General features: G+C 39.5%; 1 protein-coding gene across 1 annotated transcript in view; it reads left to right on the top strand.

Moving 5' to 3' along the window:
• The window catches only part of ak5 (adenylate kinase 5), a 90,367-nt gene that overhangs the window by 31,647 nt on the left and 30,795 nt on the right, over nucleotides 1-27,925 (top strand). Inside the window, exons 6-8 of the mRNA XM_042496988.1 lie at nucleotides 5,479-5,670; nucleotides 12,604-12,694; nucleotides 19,965-20,038. Coding sequence (XP_042352922.1) covers nucleotides 5,479-5,670; nucleotides 12,604-12,694; nucleotides 19,965-20,038 — 357 coding nt within the window. The remainder of the gene's footprint in view (nucleotides 1-5,478; nucleotides 5,671-12,603; nucleotides 12,695-19,964; nucleotides 20,039-27,925) is intronic.

A 27,925-nucleotide genomic window follows, 5' to 3' on the forward strand; every position in this document is an offset into this window, starting at 1 on the left:
GCTTAATTAATCACCCAGCTACCCAGCCGCCACAAAAAAATGTCTGCATCGCATGTTTCTGCAAACCATGGATACATTAGATATGTAGCATATTAACATTTTTAAGGTGATGCAGTTTATGGGCTGATTTTGTCGTTGTGAGGTGGAGGGGATGGTGAATGGTGTGACACATAGGGTGAGATGGCTGTCAAGCTGCAGACCACAGTTCAAGACCAACAAGCAACAACACCAGTTATTTTGGCAAACTTTTGCCGTGTTTTTAGTGTTCCACTTCCTGTGTTGGCCGCACTGAATCCCAATGTTTTAATTGAAGCTGGCTGTTTCTGGCAGCACATCATAGCCTTTCCCAGCAGTGTTTGTGGCACCAAACCTGGGTGTTTTTCACTGACACATTGCAGTGTTTCCCAGCAGCAGCTGCACTGCCCAGTGGCATTAAAGCCATCAAACCTTGGTATTTTTCACAAACACAATAGTGTTTCCCAGCGGCATTTAAGCCACTAAGCCCTGCTTTTCCATCAGCTTCCAGCTTGTGCCACCAAAAGTGGATGTTTTTAAGATAAAACATGGTCTTTTCCTAACCATGAGTGGGTTTTTTTTTTGCCTAACCACACCTTTACCATAATAATTTTTTTACAAATTAATGTTCAAATGTTTTCATGGTTTGCAAAAACATACAATATGAAACCATGTTCTGGTGATTGGGCTGCCATCAGGACTAAGCACTTATGGACAAATGATGTGTTTGCTTTAGTTCTGTTTGTTTGGACAAGTGAGATTAATTCTTTTCGAGGCTCCCTGAGACAAAATGAAGAGTCTGTTGGGGTTTTTCCTAAGGGATTTTTTCCAAATACAAATCGAGGGTCTAAAGATACAAGGATGTCATGTGCTGTACAGATCGTAAAGCCCCCTGAGTCAAATTTGGGATTTGTGATACTGGGTTGTATAAATAAAACACACTTGACTTGTTCTCCATGAGAACTGTTGGATGCGGATGGAAAGGAAACGACCCCAGAACGCTCCGGCTCATGGAGACAGATGGAGACGACTGATAGCCAGCAGCTCCACAGGCTTAAAAAGGCAGAATGAGATGAAGAAAAGGCAAACACTGGACTGATGCCAGACATCAGCTGTTTCTTTTTATACAGTAGCTTTAAGATCAGTTTCAGAAAAGAATCCATTATGATTCATTTGTGCAGCTGGAGTAATATATATATATATATATATATATATGTTTAAAATATATATTTAAAACTAAATGTACTATTCGGTGAATGGGCCAGATGCAGCAATATTCTCTAATATTATATGCGGATGGAATTATATTATTATATTAATTTTCTCACATTTTCTTTTAATTTTCTGGTAAAAGAAACAATGGCAGAAGTCAAACCCTAACAAATAATGTCAACAAACATTCTTCACTATCCAAATCTATTCTTATGTTTCATTTTGTTTGACAAACAAGTTTTGGACTTTGAAAAAAACAGATGTTTTTCTTTTATCCTGGTAAAAGTGCTCTCGACCACTTGTAAAATTTCATCTTATTTAAGGGAAGAGCAAAAATAGGAAAACGTTGAATCCCAGAAATCAGTACTAACAAAATGAGGACAAACCATGGATATAAACAAAAAAGAGAAAACATTTGTTCAAATATCCTTTCTTGTATGATGTTCAATGTGTCAGATACATTCCTCAAATCCCTTAAATTATATATATACTATATTTTGTAAAGCCTCTTTTCCACTGTACCAAATAAACCCCACTAACATCTGTTTTATTAATGTAATGGTAAAGGTGATAGTCGGCATTCACACCTGCATCTCCAGTCGACATTGATGGAAACACAACACCTGAATGAACAGACTAATTTTAGCCCCTTTACCTGCGAGATGCAATGATGCGATGACACTAATTACCATCTGTCTCCACCTAAGCAGCACTAAAACATCAATCCAAATTAGTCTGCAGCGAGTTTGAAAGAGAGTCGAAAGTAACCACCGTAAAGTTTTTTACAGGCATCCATCTATGCTGCTGACTGCTGTTTACCTGTTTGCCAACCTGACTATGACGATGAACTAGTGCGCTAAAAGAACACACACACACACACACATACACACACACACACACACACACACAGAAAGGCATACTTGTCAGCAGCACAGTCTTGTACACAGCTCTGCTCCACTAGCAATTGGAAAGTAGTCTATAGCAAATTTTAGCAGGTTTACCCAGTTTAACCTTTTAAAACCTTGGCAAACTGGCCTGATTTATCTCAGAAACATGGGAAGGAGGCAATAAGCAATTTCAGAAAAAATGGCTCAGAAATTAGTAAAAAGTTAATACCAAGCTGGAAATTAGCACAAAAAACTGGAGAGTAAAACATGCAAAATACAACCAACAAACAAGGAAATAACCTGGAAGAACTGCTTGAAAATTCTAATTATTCTGTATAGCCAACCATTTTTTGCAATTCGCAGGACTTTTATTGCCAAGTTGCTCAGTGCCTTTCTTCCCCATGTTCTCAGAGAAATCAAACCACTTGGCTGAGGGTTGAAAATTTTAAATGCTTTTGAAAGGCATCTGAATGCAACACAAGGAAAGTGATCCAGTTTTCAGAGGGTTATAAAAATCCACGTACACGTTTTGTTTGAAAAAGGATTATAAGTGAAAGTATCAGTATCATCCAGCTTTTACATTCACAGCTTTATAAAAGATATTGCAGCAGAGCAGGAAGACGAATTTTAGTCCTTGAATCTGATCGAGCAGAACATCCCTAAAAGCTGTCGTTTTAGGCACAGCGATCAAGTCAACATCTGCCAGCTTATGCACCTTTTTTAGAACTCTGTGTCTGTGTGTTAGAGAGGAAGCCTACATACCACACGCTTCCTGGCCTTTAACCAAGAGAGATAGCATCAGTGACACAACTGCCGGCATTAGAGCCGTTTCTGAAAATAGATGCTCTTACGTGATGCGATGATAATACATTTCCGGAGACATTTTAACGATTAGAAATCTAATAACTCGTCACAAAACACCTGCAGTGACCGATGACTGCTTCATATTAGCAGCTAAAACTGAAGGGAGGGGGAGGGACAAACAAGGGCATCGCTGTTGTCACTATGGAAACGTAAACTTTGATTTGCAAGACTCAAATTGAGTTGCTTGAGTGGTGTGCACCTTAATAAACATCACCTTCAGAGCTATTTTTGGCTCTGGGTGTGCACCACATCAAGTGCAGACTCTGCAGTGTTCATTGTGTGCATTTCATCCAACAAAGCAGGAAAACAAACAACAGAGTATGAATAGTAATAAAGCTCCCCTGATGCTTTTTATGGAGAGAAGTTCCCATTGGTGATGACCAGTTGAGACGAGGAGAGTGTTTAACTCTCCGCCCTCTTTATAAAACGGTCTCACCTTAAGAGGTCAGAGCCATAGAAACCGAGTTATTTCCCTTTGATGCTGCTTTGCATTAGATAACAGCATCCTTCACCGATCTTTAAATAGCCGGTGCACACGTCAGCATGTTTACTTCACGTTCTCATTGGTTACTAAGGAATGTTTTTGTGTGCTGGAGTTTGTAAAACAAAAGCAGTCGAGCTCATTTTGAGGCCCATTTAAGGCCACATCGATCCCCAAAAAAAGCCTGAGAAATCCTGGAAATACTGAGTCTCGGTCCCAGTTTTTTAGTTGTTTTAGTACTTTTGTGTTACTCACCTGTGTTGAGGTCATAGAAGGTGATGACAGCAGTGATGAACTGGCAGCAGAAGCGTGAGCTGGCGCTGTGGCTGTTCGGCAAGGTGGGACCCTTAGCCTGGCACCATACCGGTGCAGACGTAGACCAGCACCTGAGCCAGGCGCACGCAGTACACCAGTGGGTTCTCTGCAAAACAGAAACACAATCAGAGGCGAATAAGCAGAGTACAGAGTACATTCAGAGTACACAAATTCAAATCAACACCTGGAGAGGCCATAAGGACTTGAAATACAGCATATCACACACAAGTAGGGATGGATCAGTTCTGTGTTTCAGTCCAGTTCTTTAACAATTTCTGTGTGGTAAAAAAGTAGGGCTACACACATTTTCAGCCTGAATGCAACTGTTTTGTTATCTCTGAGTGGAATAAAATGAAGGAATATTTGTACAGTATTTGTTTTAATTTAGTTTTTCCTTGTCAAATAAAAAAAAAATCTGCTGAGCTGCCTGCGTGGCGCTAATATTATTATAAAGGATATTTACCCTCTGTAGCGAATGTGCTGTTAGTTGAAAGCACTCGTGCACAGTGTCAAATATATGGCATTCCTGGAATATAAGCCCATATTGCATAGGAAGATGTTTCTCCCTTAGGGTCTCCTTATTATTGCACACACTGGTATCACTGGTACTCGAATCACATGGTTCTGCTGTATGGCACGAAATGATGGTGAAGACATCGACTTCGACATGACATCGAACACAGTAAAATGAATCAATTAGAGGGGAATCCATCCAGATACATTTAAAAATGTCATTTGAAACATGGCACTAAAGCAGCAGTTTCTACCTTTATAAAGAAGTCACGACTGCTCGTTTTAAAGACAAATGTTTCTCTGTGGACTGGGCGTTTTGATTTTATTTTGCACCCTCCTCCTTCACAATAAAAAAGACAAAAGACTGAATCTGATCTAGGGGACCTGTAAACATCACAATAGATTTAAAGTTGTTTTCAAACAAGCTGCTTAAAATTAAATATGTGCAGAAGAGTAGGAAGTAAAACAACACTAAAACAATTATTTGTATGATAAGAAATCATCAGCTGAAGTTTTGTGGTTGTGGTAGCAATAAAGAATAATGAGTAACGACACCTTTTTTTCACACATGCGGACGTTATGAGGGGATTTTGCATCTGAAGCTGTTGAATTGTACTTATTAACTGGCTCCTATTCATGCCTGATCTCTAAATAGAAAACCGCCGTCACAATGTCGGAAAAAAGGCTGCATGTGTGATCACACCTATAATGTCATTTGTTGCTACTCAAGTCACGAAAAAAAAGAAACTTTCCTGTTATTGTCTACAATCTCCATCTTTTCTGTGATACAATGCTGAAAAAAGTACATCCCACTGACTCATGATCCCACCTGTTTTACAATTTCATGAAGAGTGCGGCAGCTGCAGGCTGTTTTCAAGGCTACAATCTTAAAACTGATTCAATCCTGTGAAATTCAGCCGGTGGACACTTCAAAATTCAAAAACTCCCGTCAAAAAAAAAACAACTCCATTCTCATTAGACTGTACTGAGAATGAAGTCTGTATCCTGGTGTGAATTGCATTTTTGACATTTTGACCCGACTACACTGAATTTTAAAAATGAGGCCAACCCCGAGCTCATTCTCCGAGTTTGCATCTGAGACAGAGCTCTGTCAGGGTCAGCTCGCGAACATCACGTACGAATGAAGGTTCGACTTTGACGTTTCACACTTCTTTGTCTCTCTCCGGATAGATCTGCACTCCTGACCTGGTCATGTTCCTGGCCTGCACCAACCACCGTTTGAAGGAGAGGCTGCAGAAACGAGCCGAGCAGCAGGGACGACCGGACGACAACCCCAAAGCCATCGACCGCCGCCTGACCAATTTCAAACAAAACACCATTCCTCTGGTCAAATACTTCCAGGAGAGGGGCCTTATTGTTACGGTGAGTCTTATGGACGTACGTCCGTTTGTGTTTGCATTACAGAGACATTTTCGAAATTTCGATAAAACGCAATTGCGAGGTGACTGCGTTTACACTGAGTGATGTTATGTTACTTGTCTCGCAATATTAGATGACTTTCCTCTCGCGATAACATTCCAGTAACCATGGCAATGGATTTCCAAAATATTGGTAGGTTTATTGCTATTGCAGCCACTCAATAAAGCCAGTCTAATTTGGCCGTAATTTCTTTGTCTTTAAGAAGATTTCGGTCACTTCCTCCATCCACACACACCGAGCCATGTTTTGTTGAATGTCATGTGACTTTCTTGTACTTTTTCGTCTTCTTTGGGTTCAATGGCATCAATAAAAAGGGTGTTTCCATTGCAGTTTTGCGAAATATAGCCTTTTTTAAATCATCTGAAATGCCACCTCATGTGAGCATATAAACTTTTTTGAGATAAACAGGATTTTTTTCGAGATTAAGGTGTGTTTCCATTTGGCGCATTTTGTATGCACAATTTCAATTTGCGCAATTTGAGGGTTAATGGAAACCTGCCCTACTTTCACTGCATCGAAGAGTGGAAACCTCTCCGAAGAAAATACAGCTGACGAAATGAAAAGCAACAGCCAGCTCACTAATGGCGTAAACTATAAACTATAGTTATTGTTATATAGTTTCTATAAACAAAGATGACATTAACCAGCATAAACCAGCATGTTCACAGTTATCATGTCAACATAACCAACGATATTCAGAATCATTCCTAACACACACACAAAATACAGAAAGTTAACAAGGTTCCCAAACTGTTTCTGTTGAGCTCCTGATTGTTGTGCGAGCTGAAACGCAGACTGACACTGCTGGGATTGCGTTAATTGGAGACCGCAGGGATCTTCATTAGATTGTGTGGTCTGGTGTAGAGGAGCATCGAGTCCCCCTCGGTATATGTGAGGCAGGTGCTAGTAGAGCGATTTGCTCCTGCAGCCAACAGGACGCGGCTGCCCACTTCTCAGTCGTATTGATCTGTCTGAGTCTCAGCGCAGTGTCGTCTCGCTCGCAGCACAGGGAATACTGAACAGCTCCTTTACTGTGAAAACGAGATTTTGTTTGCGTGCTTTTAGAGTCTTGACTCGGGGCTTCCTAAAATCAGATGCTCAGAATGATCTCCAGTGGATCTCACATTAATGCTGAAAAGAAATGAAATGAAAATTTAATCAGACGCCCTGCAGAAGTCTGAGCTGGCAGCTTATGTGTCAGCGCTCTCTTTTTCACTTTATCTCTTTGCGGTTGATGCTGTACGAGTAAAAGTGAAAATGTACTTAATGACTCGGGGACCCCAGACGCTCTGGAATTAAATTTTGTATTGCAAAAAAAAAACATGTATGTCCTCCTGTCCGGTATCTTTTCCAATTTATTCTGAAATATTGACTTCCAATAATTCTTCTAACCATCTGTTCTGTCCACATGTGTCTCTCCCAGCATGTATTGGGCCAGATGCAGGATACATTTTGAGGAGCGTGTATTTACTGGCATTTTCATCAATTTATCATTTAAATCACAGTTGTCCCAAATTTTTGCTGTTTTTCTGCAAATAATCAATCAGTTAATCAGTTATTCTGTAAAGTGTCAAAACACAGAACATAGTGTGTCGTCTCTCCAAGTGTCTTACTTTGTCCAAAGACTGAGTTGACTGGATTGTTGCATATTTGGTTGATTTTATGCAGAAATACAAAGTCAAAACTATTGTAGCTACAGTTTTAGCTCCATCATTAGGGCACTTTGGCACTCGTCACTATTACCGCTTTAGTAAGAGTCAGTTAGGAATACTGAGGTTGGTCTGGATGAGACTGTCGGCTAACACCCATAATTTAAAAACAATGGGCCTTATGCAAGAAACAACATACGGACAACTGCTTGAAGTGCAGTGTGTCAAAAACAGAACAAAACACAACATACCAAGATCCCTTACAGCTCTAACGTCCCTTTGCAATCTGACGTGTGGTGTCTTTAAAACACCTTGGGTATAACCAGTTTCCCCTTGTTTCCTGTGAATGAAAGCAGTCTGCAGTCCTCACTCCAGTGATTTCAACGTTTTGAGAGCTTATCGACGGATAGTCCCTCCTGTAAATTGATGTTGCTGCTCTCTTTGTGGTGCCACTGCAGACGCACAGCGTCAATCCCTGTTTCTTCTTGCTTGTCAAATTGTCTTTGCAATCACACAGACTCAACTCCCCAGAAAACAAAAGAATGGCTCAGTCTGAAGCTTAAAAAGAATAAAATCATGACAAATAATGTCCGCACTGAGCACTCAGGCCGTCCTTGTTCTTGGAGAAATCATAAGAGCTTTGACGAGGAAAAGTATATTTATATCTACATTTACAGTAGATGTGTGGAGGAGGGCATGCTGACAGGGTTTGCTTTGTTTCCACCGACATTAAAGACGTGCATCTTGTCCTTCAGCTCTTTGGCTTCGGATGTTTTATTGCACACTGGACTGTGAGACTTTGAGTGCATCACGTTTTAAGTGTTTACGAGTGTGAAAAGACCCTTGAAATGTTCTTAGGTTCCTTTTAGCTAAATGTCGCATTTTTTTTTAAACACTGAAAAACAGGCAGAGGAGAAAACTTTTCAATCAGACTACGAAATATGATCTTTATCCACGTGAAACTGGAGTAGTCAGATTTTTTTTTCAACAGTCCGTTTACCACCAGCACGTATTCTCCTTGTGATTCCTATAATGTACATAACATCATTGAAGACATTGACTTGCTGTCACTAGGTGGGTTTCCATCACAGATTTGCACAAAACTTAAGCAATAATTTCTACATTTCAACAACACAATTGCGAATTGACCGTGTTTCCACTGAGTGATATTATGCAACTTGCGATACTCCTCTTGCGATAGCATTCCAATAAACATAGCGATGGATTTCCAACACATTAGTTATTTATATTAAGGCCACTCAATAAAGCCGGTCTGACATCTTTGTAATTTCTTGTTACACATCATACGAGCTATAGCTTTTTTGAATCGCCTAAAGTACCACCTCATGCCAGAGTAAAAACTTTTTTGCATTAATTTTTTATGCATTGCAATGCATTAATTGCATTGCGGTTTTCCACTGGGCATATTTTGTAATTGCAATTTCAATTTGGAAAAATAAAACAAGGCACTCACAACACCCTTCTTCAGCATGTGCACTGGCAATAACATAATCATAACCAGCCTACGTTATTGCCAGTGCACATGCTGAAGAAGGACATCTGGCCCAAAACGTTCATGTGGCAATAAAAGATGCTTCAACTGGAGTGCTGTCCAATTTTTGACTGTTTTTGATATCAGTTTCAATTTGCGCCGTTTGAGAGTTAATGGAAAACACACCACTGATGGTAAATCCTGAACGGTCAGGACAGGATGGACAACAATCTGATGGACAGATTAACCAACACGATTAACGCTGTGCGTCATTAAAGGATAATGGACTGTTAGTCATAAATCCTCCCCTGAGATCTTTTGTGTCAACTCTTAATGTTTTCTGTCCACTTAAAGTTAATACCTGATTCATTTATCTTTGCTTTTTAAAAGGATGAGTTTAAAATTTAAACTCGCACAAAAAATGATCGCATATATGACCATTTTGGTGGCAGTCTAGAGTCCTGCATACAGTGCTGCATCTAAACTTTCTTTTAATTTTGATTATATTATTATTCTGTCTAAGCAGTGTTTAACCTCCCTGTAACAGTGTATCTGAGCACCAGCAGATTATAAAGATTACATTAACTTCTGATTGGATGAGTTCCTCCTGCTCCGCGGTAATTAGGACTCAATAGTTTCTAATGAAAGCAATAAACTCTGAGGCTTAATTGCTTTCCTTCTGCAAAAGGCTTTTGTGTGAAAGCAATCCTTTTATTTCAAATGTCAGGTCCAATAAAGGCAGGCATAAGTTTATAAAGGAACAATCCAGTGACTCATGACTGCACATCGGCGTCGGCTGAATTGCAATTGTCGATGAACATCTCAACTTTTTCGTCGAATTAACTCACCCTTTTTGTCATTGTGAGAAAGTTTTGGCAGCGTTTTTGACATTTGAGCCGTAAACAGACTTTGTGACATTTAGATTTCTGTGTTTAAAAAGTGACGATGATGTACAAATGAGTTTCTTTTTTTTCATGTTTGATGACTCAACTTATCAAACACACACACACACACACACACACACACACACACACACACACACAGAGAGACCTCCACAATGAAGCCTAAGCGGAAATTGCAGAAAAGGAGAGATAATATTTCGTCCTGTCATCCCGAGTACAAAGGACGATCTAATGACGTAGTGAGTGAGTTGAGCTCCAGCCTTCCTTCCACTTGCTGTTAGATACCACGCAGATATAAACAAACAAAAGACACCTCACTCCATCTTTCTGAGAGCCTTATCTCTCCGGGGACAGTTATGAGGTGTTCCTTCATTATTCCTGGGAATATAAATAAGACACCAGCACTGTAACTAATCAGTATGAACAACTATTGCAATGATCAAACAGAAAATGTGCTCCTGAAAAAGTTTCAAAGACGCTGCTGCTTCAAGCTGTCAGAGCTTCATCTGCCTCCTTTAATCTATTTCTCCTCTGAGACCTTTGAGATGGTGGATGAGGGTTTTTACCTCATTTCACCTCACTGGTGGACCATAAAAAGATTTTACACTCTGTTCTGTATGTGGAGAGGGAATTGATTTTAACAAATGCAAATAATTTACAAATAATACATGATGAGTAAGCCATGAACAGATATTAAAAAGTGTTTAAAATAATGGTGCTAAAAAAGTAAATAAATCAACTAATGATCAAATCAATTAACTAACTGTTTCAGCTGCTCTTGTATATTTTAATGTTTGTGTTCAATTTGTTAAGTCACTCGTGACTACAGTTTTCGAAAATTAGCAGAACAGTAAAAACTACAAAACAGCCTTCTGAAGTGCAGTGGAGAATCAGAAAATGGCATGAAATTAACCCTTAGGGCCCATTTTAACAATATACAAACTTGTATCGCTCTGTGCACAAAATGCACTTTTCAAAAAATATTATTTTCTACTTTCATTGAGTTTATTTGTTTTTCAGTCCTTATCATATATATACAGTATATATATCAAATATTCATTCATTTTTAGAATTTTAACCCTTTAAATGCCAGGTTTTTGTCATGATGACACTATGTTTATTTTCAGTATACTCCATGCTAAGTAGATGTATTATAGGGATTTGCAGGAACATTGATTGTGACAGTACACCTAGTGGAAATAGCATGCTTTTTTTTCATATGCCAAATATGGTCAAATAAATAAATAAATAAAGATGTAATCAGGAGGAAAATAGTAAAAATTACAAAGCCCAGAATGACTCTCAGAATAATACAATGCATGTTTTTTTGTTGTGGGATCAAAAGTTGCAGTTTGAATGGGTTTCAGTGGTGCATTTTTTGCAAGATTTTTTGTCTCCACTGTGTATTTCAGACTTATTTTAGGAGCTGAACTGCAAATTCCAAGATTAAGCAAAAATACACAGTCTTGCCAAAATGTGCCATATGCATGATCACAGACAAAATTATCAAAAAAATGAAGAATTAAAAGTGGGTAAAATGCACCAAACAGTCCCTAAGAGTTAAAATCATTGAGTAAAAGTACCTCAAATTTGTAATAGTATGTGAGTGTACTTGGTAACGTTCCACCACTGGTGAGGATGAAGCATCAGTTTTGATTATCAGCCTAAATGGACTCAGGTGCACTTTGCTTGCTTTTATTTAAACGCAGTGTTCTGCTGCACTGCATGTTCCCGTCCCTCGCCTGCTGTCTGAGGAGCCTCTGTGATGACATTAAATCATCAGCCTTTTCTCCAAAAAGTTAGAGCTCCTAATCTGTCCTTGACAAGTGACGCTTTCTCTGAAGGCTCTCAGACACTTCCTTGTAAATATAAATGGATTATCCGGAGCCTCTCTGTTGAAGTAGGACCAAATTTTGGCTAGAAAAGACGCTGCGGTCACTTTTCTCTGTTCACGATGCCAGACACATCCACGGGTCTAATGGGTTTTTCAATGCCTCGCTCTCCGGAGGAATGCAGGTGGGCTCGGGGGGACTCTCCCACACAGAACACACCAGACTCCTTTTGCTTTTTTTTTTAGGTTGTTACCATGGAAACCCCAGGAGGAAGCTGGTTGTTGCTTGTGGGCTATCCTTATCTCACATTTTGCCATTTGACCTCCACTCCCACAGCTGACATTCATTCATTTCTGTGTTTAGTTTGGAAAGTGAGCCTGGTGAGAATCACACACCTGCAGGCATCAGGAAACAGAGCAATTATGTCCAGCCTGTTTATTGTTAAACGCTTTTTTTTTGTATGCACAAGGTCGCCTGTCAGCTCCTCGTCATCGTCCCTGATGAGAACTGAGGGACGGCCAAAGAGCAGATTAAGAAGGAAGAGAAGTCGGCCTCAATCAGCTTCTAGCTCGCTCACAAACCCGATTCTTCACGGTCAATTTTGCGAGTACAGCACGTGCAAAAGGAAGACAGGCGGCCCCTGAATAATCTGAAAGAGACCGACTGACACATAGGGGAGCCTAATTAATCTAGTGTTATTAAAGCTTCCCTCCGATGTGTGTTGAATACAGAATGCCCCTCGAGTGTGCAGCACATCGGCATCAGAGCTGGTTTCTTATGTTTGATCTCATAATGAGTCTCGTTCTGGATGTCACGGCAGCTTAACGGACTGAGCATGTCCGCTTTGTTTGTAACATGGGCCTGGGTCGTGACTTCTGTGTACGTCTTGTAGCTGTCATTTCTGTTCAGCTCTCGAGCAGAAAAACATAAAAGGTCAAAAAGCAAACTGATGAACTGGGAATGAACAGAGTATCAAAGACAATTTTTTTTTCTCCTTACAGTTGGATGCCGACCGAGACGAGGAGGAGGTCTTCTGTGACATCAGCATGACTTTGGACAACAAGCTGTTTCCCTCCAGAGAGCCCGCAGCCGGTGAGATAATATTATTTATTTCATAAAACTTCTTATTTTCATAAAACTGTTTTTAATAGTTTTTTTATAGAGATGATAACAAGTAAGGATTTAATCGAACATGTTAAATTTATTCAATTAATGGATGAAATGCTGTCAAAATATATGAAATATGTTGCTGAGAGCTTTGACTGAGGATAAAACGCATTTGCTGTCGTTTGAAACAAGCAAAGTTTTACTTTTTCAAATAATAATTAATCTATCGTTAATTTTACCGATTAATCAAATACGCAAAATGCTTACAATTTGTAACCCCATATCAAACATGTTTCAAAACTACTTAAGTAGATATTAGCCTCAGAAGCATTATATTAGCAATATTTCAACCTAATAGTGGTTTTAATCAGGCTAATTATATTACATCCCATCAAATTAAGACTGGGCCTTTATGACTTATTGGGAACAATTTTAACCGGGAAATTTTGTGAATCTCTGCGTTGTAGGTTGGTGGAATTATCATGCATTTGGTCGTGTGTGTTTTTCCGTCTGTTTGCAGCTAATATCACAAACTACTGGACCTATCAGCCTAATTATTTTGCACACGTTTACTGTTTGCTCAAGGACCGCTCATGGTTGCAATGATGTGCAAGTGTTGACAAACCTGTTTTGTTGACTGTTTTATATCGTCAGTGACTGCCGACTCTTAACGCCTTTTAATCGGCCTGTAGGTACCGCAAGTTTTCTTAAAATCAGTTTGCCTAAAAAAATACAACAAGCCTTACTGTCTGTTGAGTCAAAACTGAAATCCAGGGAAAAAGTGATCTTACCACAACAGTAGATGGATGACGCACACCGACGACATTTTGTTCTTGCGTATTGACGTCATTGGATGTAAGTCGATGGATGTAGGTCGTAGCCTATGATTTAGCATGTGATGTCATCGTTCAGTCTACATACATCAAAACTGATGTTGTACCAAAGTTTATTAAGATCCATGTCACAGTGTGTAACTTGCACCAAACTTATAAGATTGCAAAAATCGTACAATCTGTACACGATAAAACCTTATGTACGGACGTTAATCGCATTGTGATCAATGCATTACTAGCAACATTAACATGATAAAGACAATAGCATCATCTGCATAATGAATATTTTCACATTTTGTAAGTATAAGTATAGTCAGACGCTGATAAATTATGAATGCAGGACATGTACTTGTGAAATTTTTACTGTCGAGTAAAAGCTCCGAGTCCTATCACTGTGTAAATGGTGGTAAATGATACACAGCTTAGATCAAACTGATGTTCCCAAAGGGAGGAGTTTGTTAGGGCCAAGTCATAACAAATAAATTAGAAATTGTGTTAGTCTGTGTTCCATGTATACTTATTTGTATGTATAATGTAGTAAAAATCATTCTTTACAGTAGCTTCAGGCCAACTGATGATGAAATGTGATGCAATAGATAAAATACCAACAGTCACAGCAAAGAACATCCTCAGGGAGGTTATTGTTTTTTAAGAGCTGCATGTGTAGAAATGCTTCTCCAAAATAATCCACATACACAAGAAGAGAGAGAAAAAGAAACACACTAACCACCAGCTCCCTGGTTACCACAAGAGTTGGCATAGCAACCAGTGAAGCAGGGTTGGCCACGCTTTGTGAGAAACAGAGAATCAACAAGGTTAGAGTCCGTCTTTGATCAGTCAGATGGCGTCAGATGGAGACTGTGTGTTATGTAAAACTTGATAATGTACCGTTTTTTAAAAAATGTGCCAGACACATTCACATCTCTAACTGAGACAGTTTCATGCTGGTTTAATAGATATGATCAGTCGGCGCTCTGCAGGTGTTTCAGCTGCGACCTCACAGAGTGATAGACATCATGAAGGTTTGAGTTAAAGGGGAAAATTTGCTGCTGGCACAGAACAGAGCTGGCAGAATATGCCTGGTTCCTGGATGCAAAGCTGTAATTATTTTCCATTATAATAAAGTGAACCTGTAACTGTTCCCTCATCTTTGAGGCTGCTCACTGCCTCCTGTTTCCACTGCTTTACTGCACCACAGGGGTCTTCCATGTTTGTCAGGCCTCAAGGGCCCATTAGCCCAAACAGAGCAAGCCCCCAGGAAGTGCGCCAGGGTCTGACCCAATTTTACATAGTGTACAAAAGTGAAATTACACCGTCCAGGTCCGTCACATATTGCCCTCCCGTCCAGAAAATGCGGATGGGGATCAAAACCTGGTTCTATTGAGGATTTAGCTCCACTTTTTTCAAAACCATCAACATTTTGGGCGGCCTCTAGCTCACCTGCTATAGTGTGCGCCCCATATGCTGCAGCCTTTGCAGCTGCCCAGGTTCAATTCCAGCTTGTGGCTCTCTGCTGCATGTCATTCTCCCTCTCTCTCCCACATTTCCTGTCATTCTACATCTGTCCTATCAATAAAGGGAAAAATCCCCAAAAAACAATCTTAAAAAAAAAAACATTAACATTTGAGCTCATCGATACTGCTATGGAGTCCCGTGGGTCCAATAACATACAACACATCTCAAATTGAGTCATGTCATTTAAATCCAATCACTGATCCGCATATATCGCTTGTACGTCAAATTAAACCTAAATGCAGATCTTTGACAGTCCCATCACCGTGACTCCTTCACATTAAAACATTATCACGACGTGTTCAATTGTAACATTAAGAAATAATAAAATTTGGTTTTTGACAGTTGTTTAGGTAAAAAATGTTTTTTTCAAGCAATATAAAATGGATTGTAAGAAACTGGGGATGTCTTTACTTTGTAGTTACTTAGTAGTTGTATCATGCAAATATTGTCCATATATTCATGATATACTTTATTTTTAAGCTGATACAAATCAATACTTCTGCATATGCATATGAGTCAAACATTGTTGGAAATAGAAAGTTTTTTAAAAAGTTCAGTTTTTAAAGGTTGCACATTTGGCAAATTGAAATGCATGTTATTCTTAATAAGCACGTTTCACAATAGGGAGACAGTTTATCCCCCTTTGTTTCTAATCTTCAGAAGGCACATACAGCAACGTGCAGAATAGTGGAAGCTTCAATGCAAGTCAATCAAAATTAAAGCATGGCTTACATTCTCATATTAATGTGGTGAATAAAGCACACTGTTTGACACGTTTGAATTAGTTTATTGGGGTAAAGGAATCACTTCTTATTTGCTTCTCTTTTTTGCCCAATTTTTAAAAAGTCTTTTCGGTGCTCGTTGACGGTCTCAGGACAGAGCAGAGGTCTTCTCAAACTGCACAGATTAAAAATCCCTTTAAGGCTTTTGGGCTTTATAAATAAACTCGAGTTGGCTTGTTTTGTGTGCACAGTTGCAGCACTGCAGGAGGCTGCGTAGGGAAGAGCACATCTTGAGTTTGGCTATTAATGACAAACAAAACAAATTGCCATTTTATTCTTGTTGTGTGTTTTATTCCAAAACAATGGTTTTATTCTAATCTGAAATGTTGGTTTTATCATGAAGAGCCGTTCAGCCACGACAGATTCCCTAAGGAGAAACTGAGGTCTGTGTCAGGAGGAGCAGAATCACCACGTGACGACAGATGGCACCTCGAAATAGTCCAAGAAGAGGAAATCTGTTTAGATCAAGTGTTGTTCTGATGAGAGGAGCACAGTGAGCAGCCACAGAGAGCTGTTAGTGGACATCATCACATGACATTTGACGCCAAACCATCGATTAAAAACAGTTTTCAGCTTCTCTCTGTGCATCAGATGATAAAAACCAGACACAAAATGTTCACATTCCAGCGATTCTTGACATTGTAATTGCCTCGTGCTACTTGACAGCTACCTGACACACTTGACAGCAGCATCTCATGACAGGAGGCTGAAATATAGACTGTGAGGAACTGTACCACACCACCTTCATGCAGCTGCACTTTGAGGTGCAATTAAGAGCAGCGTGACATCTACATCAATGTACATGTATCAATATGTTCCTCTGCATATGTTCCCTGTAATGGAAGTGCACAACGGCTGTGTCACCCAAGAACATACAGAAAAGCACACTGAATGAAGTGCAATTTGAAAGGTCTATTTTAGGGTCTTAGATACACATCATGAAAAATCTGACATGTGAGTCGCATATGTGAAAGCTTTAGCTTCAGCTTTGCATCCTCTCAGAGCAGGCACGTGCAGGGCGGGTGACTGAGGGTGCCCTTTGCCCCGTGATGTACAAAGTGCCCTTTTGTGCAGGCTTTTTGGGGTTTTTCTTGTTTTTGTTTGAAGTAGGGCTGGGCGATATGGAAATTTTTTTTTTTCATATATGTCGATATCGATAGATATCACAATATACATCAAATCATTATTTCTGTCCATCTTAAAGGTTCCCTTTGACTGCTAAGTGAGATATGAAGATATCATAACCAGTGATGCACGATAATGATTATTCAACCGATATTGATAAACCGATGAGGCTGAGATGTGGTGAGTACAGATGAATTTAGACAAAAAGCTGGGAAAATCACATTTTCAAAAGTCATCTTCAAGAGCAAAATCAATTACATTTTTATATTTTGGTTTTTTTCCCTCTTATCTTCTTATGTCAACATGAATTGTACAAAAATAATGCCGAAAATAATATCTTGTTTGCGTTATAGAGGAACTATAGAGAGGAACATTCCCCAAAATGTCAGGAAGCAGCAGCTACAGAACAGTCCCTAAGTCACGGCTTTGTCGTGATCTCTGCATATTTACATGTTGTTCTGCTTGTTGTTGGAAGGAATCAAACATCAGATATCAGTTTATTCTTTCAGCATAACTGAGCTGGAAACTCACTACAACTGCACACAAACCGTGTCCAGCGTGTCCTCTCATCATGTCCCCATCACACACACATGGAGCAGAGGGAGGGAGGGGGAAGACGGCGGCCGCTTACACCGGTGTTCAGCGGTTACTGTAGGCAGCAAGCACGCTAATAAATGACACTATCAAGTCCAGATCTAGACATTTTAGTGTCCTAGAAGAGATTGGAATCACCTGTCGGACAATGAGAGCGGAGCGGACATTCGGAGACACCCGCGGATAATGAGATTGGAGCAGAATGCTGCAGTTATAACATTACGTCCTTGTTAGCATTTAACATTACAGGAACATTATTTAAAATTATTTTTAAAAATCCTTAAGATGTTCTTTGAACATTAGATTAAAGTGTTTTCTATTTCTATTATTGCAACTCGTCAGTAACATCAGCCAATGTTGTGGGAACGTTCCCTGCCAGCTGGGGGCCTGCACAGCCCTGTCTTATTGATCAGGTGAAATTGCATCCCTCCTCTGATTTAGAGTATAAAGTATAAAGAAAAGCTTCAGGGAACAAATAAATCAACTAAGATTTAAAAATAGAGTAGCAGTAGTTGAGACAAACTCTTCAGAAAAATTGCTTCCTCGTCCGTCTGCTGCTTTGACTGTGTTTTCCCCAGGAGAGAGGAAACTGCTGCCTCACTCCTGCGGCCTCCTCATCCTCAGTCTGTAATTATGTTGACCAAACTTAGATGTCGCTGACGACTGCAGCCTCAGCCACCTGACATCACTGGCCTCCACAGCAAAACAAAAACTTCCGCACTGTCACACCTGTCATAGCTCAGCCCCTCTGTACTCTGACATGTTGCTGACTAAGTCTGCAGCGAGGACACAGGTCTGGTTTCCCAGTAAATTTGACACAAACTGACACTTTTTAGCATAATGCATGTAAGAAATGCACAGCTGCTGTCTCACTGGAATCTGCCTGAACGTTTGAAGCTGCAATCTAACCCAGTTCTCTCCTCGGGAGCTCTGGCATGCAGGGGGAAAAAACTGCCAAGGGGAAGTGTTATTCCCGACCCAGTTTCACCAAGGAAGGGGAGGAAAATGCCACGTGTTACAGTTTATCATAGCATCACCCTCTGCAGCCTTCGGATAACAGGAAGTTGAGGTTCAGTGCTGGTTACGGTGTTTGCGCAGCCAAAATTGGCCTCAGCTTAGGCTATTTTCCTCAAAGTGCAGATGTGCATGTGCATCTGCATGTTTACATCTGGAAGTTTGTTGCATGCTGTAGGGGTGCACATGAAACTGAGCTCTAACGTAAAGAGATCGTGCAACTTATACAGACATATCAATTGTGTAGGGATTTGGCCATCACAGAAAACAGTACAAATATCTATAACTTTTTTTATTCTCAAACTTTTTGTCCCTCCATGCTGGAAATAACCTTGGCTGAAGACTTTGTGTTTTTGGGTTGCCTATTTGCATGTGGGCACAATCGAGAATGCCTGGAGGAAATTTCTTTGAATGTGGCACAAACATCCACTTGGACTAAACAATGAAGTGATTAGATTTTGGTGGCCATAGGTCAAAGGTCAAGGTTACTGTTACTTAATTTGTCTTATTCTTGTGAACGTGATTTCTCAAGAATGCCTCAAGGGAATTATTTCACATTTGGCACAAACGTTCACTTGGTGTCAACTAATTCGATTTTGGTGGTCAAAGGTCGAGGTCACTGTGGCCTTCTCATAAATCCAAAATCTCAAGAAGGACTTGTGTAAACACTCTCAAATTTGGCACAAACGTCCACTGGGACTGGGATGAACTTCTAAGATTCTGGTGGTTAAAGATCAAAGGTCCCCGAAACCTCAAAATTCACACATATGTCTTTGAGGATAAATAACAAGGTGATGCCAGCCTCACTGTGACATCATAGTGTTTTCAAAAGCACTTTCCTGGCCCTTAAACGTCAAACAGATGTGACTGTAAACTGTGCAACTTGACTGCTTCAGGGAGGCAAATAACCGTAAGACGGTAATTCTAGTGTGTTTTTTTCTTTTTCCCTATTTTTTGATTATCCTTTTGTACATATTTTCATCTGAAAAGCATTTTGAGAAGTTCTTTCTTTTCTTTGCTGTCACTGACAAGTAAAGGCTTTAACTGCCCCAATAATTATTTTTGAATCAATGTTTAGAAAGAGTTTAAATAGTCGTTAGTTTCAATCTTGTCAGGGACTGACTGACTGCTGAACTGTGGCACAAATGACAGCATCAACTAAACTGCCTGGAAAACAACTGAAGATCAATGTTGTCTGAGTGAGACATTTAAAAACACATTTATTCTCAAGAACAGGTCCAAAGGTCGTTTAAAGTGTCTACAAATCTTTATTTAAAAAGTTGAAATTGAAATGACTGACACTCATGCCATTTGCTTTGAAAAATGAGTCATTTAAAGTGAATTAACAGTAAACTCACAGTTGGATGATTGTTTTGTGTGGTTTGTCTTCAGGTCCCAGTGAATTGGATCTCAGTCTACTGGGTGAAACCAGCAGCCTGGCAGACGCTGCTTGCAAGTACGATGAGGTAAGATTAGATTTTCCTTTTGAATTTTTTGATACCTGCCGTCAGTGTGCTATGTGTTTTGGCTCAGGTTTTGAAATGGAGACATTTTTCGGTACAGTGGGCAAATTCGAAACTTTGAAACGTTTCAATACTTTTAAACCACTGCTTTGAAACGATTTAAAACCTGTTCACTCTGCATTGGCATCTACTGGTAGAAGCTTTCATTGCACCCATTTATCATTGTTTTTGTTATGAGCTCCCTCTTCCCCGGCCCAAAAGCCCACATCAGTAAGTGTCATGCAAATCAAATCAAACTGCTGTTGATTTAGTTCTTGTAGGATATGGTGACTATTTCATATCATTATTAGCTATGTGACCTAATGACATTGTTCTTATGCTGCAGTTAGTTTGTAGAACATTTTAATGGTTTCATTCATTACCGGAGACTTAATCTGTCCGGGTTTGGTACCGATCGCGTGAAGTTGGAAGTGACCAAACGTTTCCAAACAGTTCTGTCTTCGGTGTCACATTGCCATCTCTACTTTTCTGGGCACTTTTTTTTTTTTTGCTTCTTCCAAAAATAAGAGGTAAACAACCCTGTTTAATTTTGTCTTAAAATACTGTAAGCAATACAAGAACTTTACTAAATAGAGTTAAAAAATAGATCAGATTAAAGAATATGTAAAAGGACTTGACAAACCTTTAAAGGATCATGCATGATTCTTTAAAGCATTAAGGTTTAATAATGTGCTCCATACTTTTCAGTTTCAAATTTTAAAAAAAAGTGGGTAGCATAAATGAACTGTGAAAACTTCCCTCCACCGGCCCTGATCTCCCTGCTCATCTCTCAAATCTGTCAGATGGCACATTTCACTCTTGGGCTGTAACTTCAACTACACATTTTACTTCTGCATTTTAATATTCCCACAACAAAAAGAATACGTAAGAAGTGCTCTGAAGATTTTCCAGCATGACAGGTTTTGAAGGAGGGCAGTCACTAGTGGTGCTGCGGAGGATTCGGCTGAAGAGTTAGAGGAACAAAGTAGATGCACTCAGTGATTACAACTGAGAGAAGCCATCCTGTAATTACTGAACCTCAACAACAAGCAGATTAAAACAGAGACTCGCTTCTCTCTTTCTCAAACAGACCAAAATCCCATCAAATGGCAAAACCAGGCAGAACTGACAGAATATAAACCAAATTCTGTTACTGAGATGCCTATTTTTCGCTTAAAATTTATTCAGAAACATTTCAGTGCACTGTTTGAGTTTTCAAACAGGAAGCAGGCACCATACTGTTTCCTGTATTGTAAAAATGGAGACTTTAAATACAGAGTTTAAATAGTATCGACCAAGATTTTGTTACAGCATTGCTGTTTTCTTTTCCTTTAAATGTTTTCAGAAACATATTTTAGTGTACTGTTTAACTGTGACTTGAGATCCTACATTTACCCACCTTTGGGGGCATTTATTAATCTGGTGTGGTGCAGTGCATTCTGGTAGTTGTAGGTTCTCAACCCACTCAGCAAAAGCAAATACCACAGCCCTTTTCCTCTGTTTTCTCATACTACAACAACCTCATAAGTATTTGCATCTTTCTACTGCATAGACAGCCCAGCTTTATGAATTTTTCCAGCAGTGAAATACTTCTTTAATGTCAGATTAATCTGAAGACATTTAAATTACTCTTATTTTCCTGTTTAAACATGCGTGCAGCCACAGTCCCACAGCACCCACAACTAATAGTTTCTAACTGTAACGTCATTTCATTAAAGTTTGATCCCAACATCAGCGAGTTCATCCATCAACAATCTCGGGCCGCCTCTAACTACAAACTCACCCAGTGAAAAGCATGTAAGTCGGAGAGGGAGAAAAGGAGATTAAAAAAAGATGTTGCAGTCCGAGAAGCATTTTACTCAACCTGCACTGAATTACTGCGAGCCAAAAACTGTCCACAAGCTGAGCAGCCAAAAGTAAACGGAGCAGCTCCCGTGTGTGAAATCGATGCGCTGTATGAATGTAAAGAGGTGTGCTTCTGACAGAGACGATTTGTTCTGAAAAACATTAAAGCACCTCAGGCACCAAGAAAAGTAGAAAGCCTCCAGTTAGAAAAATGAAGTGGAACAAAGCTGAAGAGACGGAGGTAGCGAGAGCTGAGCAATTTGTTTCTAGACACTCGGAGGATGGGAAATGAGACAAGAGGTCAGGGTGACGCTTCTCTGCAGCGCCGGGATTGTGTGGAGGAATGATGCTCGTCTGCATCCTCGCAAGCATTACACAACAGCATTCTCCGTCTCTGGACCGCGCTGAATCATCCGGCCTTTGAAAAAACTTCAACAAATTTTTTGTTTACACATAAAAAAAACAGTCTTTTTGCTCGTGAGTGGATCTGATTTGAAATTTTAATCTGTAATAAAAGATTATTACTTTATTGATTATTGAGATTATTACTTTATTTATTATTGAGTATGATTATTACTTTCCAAAAAGCAAATGTGGAGGCAGAAGAGTTTAACTACAAAGTCCGGGCTTAAATTGTGGAGCTGATAGTCCACAATTTCAGTGGAATTGTGAATTCAAAACTTTTGGATGATCCGCTCGACTTTTAAAGAGTTGTGCGATGCAATAACAGTTCTTGTAGCTCATGCTGCATCCTGAGGGAACCAGTTCCCACCGACAAGTTCACAGCCACGGCATCATGTGACTTATAAAAGCCAAAAGAGTGTTTCCATTGTAGTTTTGCTAAATATTGCTTTTTCGAACCGCCTGAAAACCCACCTCATGTGAGCATAAAAAAGTCTTTGTTTTTTTAAAATTGATGTTTTTCCATTAGGTTTACATTTACATTTGCAACTTCAATTGCATTTAAGGGTTAATGGAAACCCGCCTACAGATTGATACAATTGACAGCTGCATTAGAGATTCCTCTGCTCTGACTGATTGCTTTCCGTCAGCCGTGGTGCAAGAAAATGCCACAGAAAAGGAAAAACATTGTTTTCTTTTCACAGAATATCTGTGTTATACGATATTGTGTGGACATGGTGACACTTTTATCAAATAACAGAGGAAATATATTTTTATAAAAGTTTCCAACTGTGGCTTTAAAAGCCCCCGCTCTCCCTCTCATACTGTATTGATCCGTGTTGTCTGTTGTCCACAGAGTCCGTCACAGTGTCCAGTGACAAACAGATTTACGCTCACAGCCGGGTGCTTTTTCACAACAACATCCTGCTGGGTGTCTCCTGGGCTTCATGGCCGGCTGTTTCCTCATAAAACACTCTTAGTCACTACACATAAAAGTGGATTTAAAGTGAGGCTGATTGATAATTAGCGACCACTGGCACCTACTCTTATTATCCAGACACAATCAGAGCCGCGATAACATCCGCTCTGTCATTACAATGTGCTGCCGATAATAACAAGGAGAGCGACGACAAAAACCGGCAGCCGTCTCATTGAAGAAAGCGTGCAGCACTTCCTGTGGCGAGCACACTCTTCTCTTCTGTGAGGTGGAACGAAGACACCGTGCAGCCTTGTCATCCCAAATTTGTGGCCTCAGTTGTGAGGCGGAGATGAATTTTGTTAGTGAGCCCATTAGCAGAAGGGCAGAGTGGCTATTTTGGGTCTCTGGTGTCAAATCTCATGGACATTTTCTTCTAATTATTTCTTGCTTTTCACCACCTCATATTTACTCGTGATGAAAGAGCATCGAGTGTGGACGTGACTTCAATTTCTGAGTCTGTTTGGTTTTTGATGATGTTTTTAAGTGACTATATAGCTGTGAGATACATGTAGTGGAGTAAAAAATACAAAAATTTGCCTCTGAACTGAGGTGGCAGAAGTAGAAAGTAGCATAAAATGGAAATACTCAAGTTAAGTACAAAAATGTCAAATTGCACTTAACCCTTTGAAACCTTGCCTGACATCACTTTTGTTCGGCTGCTTTCAGACGCATTTAACAGGTATTTAAACTTTTGAACCCCAAGCAGATTGATTTAATTTCTGTCGTAAACATAGAAAACAAGGCTATGAGCAACTCGGCAAGTAATGTTACAAGATATTTAGAAAGTAAAAAAAAAATAACAGAAAACTATTTTAATAGTTATCATAATTATAGATTTTAAATAATTTTGCATAATTTATTTTTTTCAAGTAGTTTCCATGTTTGATTTTGGTTTTTTATGCAATCCCGTTTTTTGTTGGGGTTTTTTTGGTAAATTTTAGTAATTTATTTGTAATTTTTTCTTCTTTTTTTTCCTAATTTTTGAGTAATTTCACTGCCTTCTTCCCAATATATTTGAAATTAATTAAGCCAACTTGCACAGGTTTAAATGTACTTAGTTACACCCCACCGCCAAAATAAACTTTTTTAGGCCGTACTGTCTGAGAGCCGCAGACGGTCAGTTCTGCCATCATCTCATCAGAAGTTTGTGTATTGCAGCTGCTTTCTTCATGATAATAATGACGGTTATGGTGATGACGAGCTCTCTTCAGCCCATCAGAGCCTCCCTGCGCTCATTTCGACAGACATGACAGTTTGAAATTGTGGTCCTGAGGTTTGGAAATAATGACTTGAGGGTGACAGCTGCGGCTCATTTGATTGGCTCATACAGGTGACTCACCAGCAGACTCTGACGGGAGGAATCGTTAGCCGAAATGAAGATTTTAACAACGTCGTCGTCCTGCTCCATTAGAGGTCAGCAGGCTTTTTGGCCAAACAACAGGAGGGGGCTTTAGACACGACGATTTCAGTCTCCACAACAACTTTGTTGTAATCTCTTGAAGGTATTCTTGGAAATAAGTTATGATGCATTAAAGTTAGGCATGAAAAGAGATGAGAAAACCACATTTTTGTCATCGTCACTGCTATCATTAATGTAAGGGAGCTGGAAGGGTTATTTATTTTAATACAAAATATAGGAAGAGCTTCTAAAATGTTTTTTAATAAATGAAACTACTCAGTCTATATGTTTACAGCTGAAATGAAATTTGTTGATTAATCAATAATTAAATTAGCAGAAAACTACTTGTAAGGAAACTATTTGCATATCTGTAATTTTTCATGCAAAAACGTGCAGATTTGCTGATTTTCATAATTTTATTTTTCAAGAATTTCGAATGGGCTCTCAGTAACATCTCTGGTCGTAATGTTTGACCATTTGATATTTCAATATATTTTAGTTCACCAGATTAGTGGGAAAAAAATCATTTGGTTATTTAATGTACGGTTAATTCAAAGGTTTTTAGATATCTGTCTTTCTATTCGTTCAATAATTTTGTGTGTAACGAGCACTACAGCATCACAGAGCTGCTAACAGAGATGTAGGTTTTTGGATGTTTGTCGTGGGAGAGTGTGTGTGTTTATGACCTACATGTGTCTCTGTGTATATCACATGCCATCACTCATTGCTAACATCAACTTCCCAGGAATCAGGAAAACAGCATTTTTTCACAGAGTGTTTGTGTATGTGTGTTTACATACATATCGTCTCCATCACGTGTAAGCAATGCGTGCTGTGCGTGCGCTTTTTTCTATTTCTCTCTCTGAGTCATCCGACCAGTTGGTGTACCCACATGCCAAGCTGGCTCGTCATTGGCACCCAGCACTCCCCCACACTGACGGCATTTATTTAACACTCTGAGAGCTCTGCCTCACTTTATTCTGCGTCTCCACTGTTCTCCTCTGAATGTAACTGCTGCTCCACTTCATGCTGAGCCCTCTGCAAACAGCCGCATGGCTACATCACAAAGAAGTCAGTCAGAGCAATGGGAGGTCAAGAGCAGCTAATAGATGGAAATGTCAAAGGAGGGATTTAGATTTAGTCTTTAGATGATGCCGAGCGGACGTTTCGCTGACGTTCACTGACAGCCCCGCTGTCTCTATCATGCAAATTGCTTTATAGAAGACAAAAACAAGTCAACTTCATTGCATGGGCAACGAGGAGTTCACACAGCATCGCTTCAGCCAGCACTGAGAGTACTGACACGCCAGCAATGTGCTCGCATTCGTCTCATTCTCGTGAACACAATATCTCAAGACCTTGAGGGAATTTTTTCAAAATTTCAAACTTCCAGTCGGACAATGAACAACAATGAACTGATTAAATTTTGGAGGTTAAGGGTCAAGGTCACTGTCGTTTTCATTCATCTCATTCTAGTGAACTCGATATGTAAAGAACACCTTGAGGGAATCCTACTGTTTAAAACCAAGTCTGTCTGTGTCTGTCTGCAACCAAATTTCTCCCAATCAATCTGAAATTGCACATGGGCATTGAGAATTACAATAGGTGGAGACTGACAAAGTCCTCTGTCTCATTCACTCACAGCCTGTGCCCGTTTCCTATAAAAATATTTCATAAATAACACTGACTTGCTTTTTCCTCTGTCTGGATGAAAACACAGACAGCCGCATTCTGCCATTGCAGCCCAAATTGTGGTCAAAGGTGAAATTGCAGCTTGAATGAATGATGATGAATAATTCTTTGGTTAAAACATCTATGTTGTTACAAAGCATATATTTTTTAGCCTGTTTATTTGTATGTTTGGCAAAGTTTGCACCAACATATAGGTCAATGGTCTACACAAGGATGAGGCACGCACATCACCTGAAGTCTGCATGCAGTTGTAGTGTAAATATTTTATTTAGATTTGGCACAAACATCCACTTTGACTCAACAATAAACTATATTTTAGTGGTCATAGGTAACTGCAACTTCTTCTGTCCTATTTATGTTAATGCAATATTTAAAAGCACCTTGAAGGGATTTCCTCAAATTTGACACAAACGTCCACTTGGACTCAACGATGAACTGATTAGATTAGGTGGTCAAAGGTCCAGGTCACCGTGACCTTGCATCTGCCTCTTTTTTTTAAGAATGTGATATCTCGAGAAAACCTTGAATACATTTCTTTTAATTTGGTACAAACTTACACTCAGACTCTCCAATAAACTGATTAGATTTTGGTGGTCATAGCTAAAAGCCAAGGCAACCACACCCTCTTCTGTCTTATTCATGTAAATGCCATATTTCATAATCACCCACAGGGAATTTCCTCAGATTTAGCACAAACATCCACTCGGACTCAAGAATGAAATGATTTAATTTGGTGGTCAAAAGTCAAGGCCTCCATGACCTTGCAGCCATCTCTTTCTCACAAATGTAATACCTCAAGAACTCATTGAATGAATTTCTTCAAATTTGACACGAACGTCCACTTAGATTCAACAATGAACTGATTAGATTTGGTGGTCAATGATCACAGTCATTGTAACCTTGTGTCTCTTATTGTCATGAACCTGATATCTCAAGAAGGTGTTGAGAGAATTCCCTCAAATTTGGCACAAATGTCCCCTCTGACTAAAGAATAAACTGATTAAAATGTGTTATGGTCAAAGGTCAAGGTCACTCTAACCTCCTCCTGCTCCTTCTTGTGAATGTGATATCCCAAGAACACCTTGAGGGAATTTCTTCAAATTTGGCACAAATGTCCCCTCTGACTAAAGAATAAACTGATTAAAATGTGTTATGGTCAAAGGTCAAGGTCACTCTAACCTCCTCTTGCTCCTTCTTGTGAATGTGATATCCCAAGAACACCTTGAGGGAATTTCTTCAAATTTGGCACAAACATCCACTTGGATTTGAGAATGAACTTAATAAAATTGGGTGACCAAAGGTACAAAGTCAAGGTCAGCATGATCTCACAAAACATGTTTTTGGCCATAATCCAAGAATTCATATGCTGATTATGACCAAAGTACATAACATTTGTTAGTAATAACATTGTTTATCCAAAACACTTTTCTGGTCATCACTCAACATCATAACTCAGGAACAGAAGGGAAAACATTTAGTCAGATACCAAATTGGTGACACTAATCTTGACACAGTGCTGATTTTATAGATCCTC

Source organism: Plectropomus leopardus, chromosome 12 (assembly GCF_008729295.1).
Source record: "Plectropomus leopardus isolate mb chromosome 12, YSFRI_Pleo_2.0, whole genome shotgun sequence".
Taxonomy (NCBI): Eukaryota; Metazoa; Chordata; class Actinopteri; order Perciformes; family Serranidae; genus Plectropomus; species Plectropomus leopardus.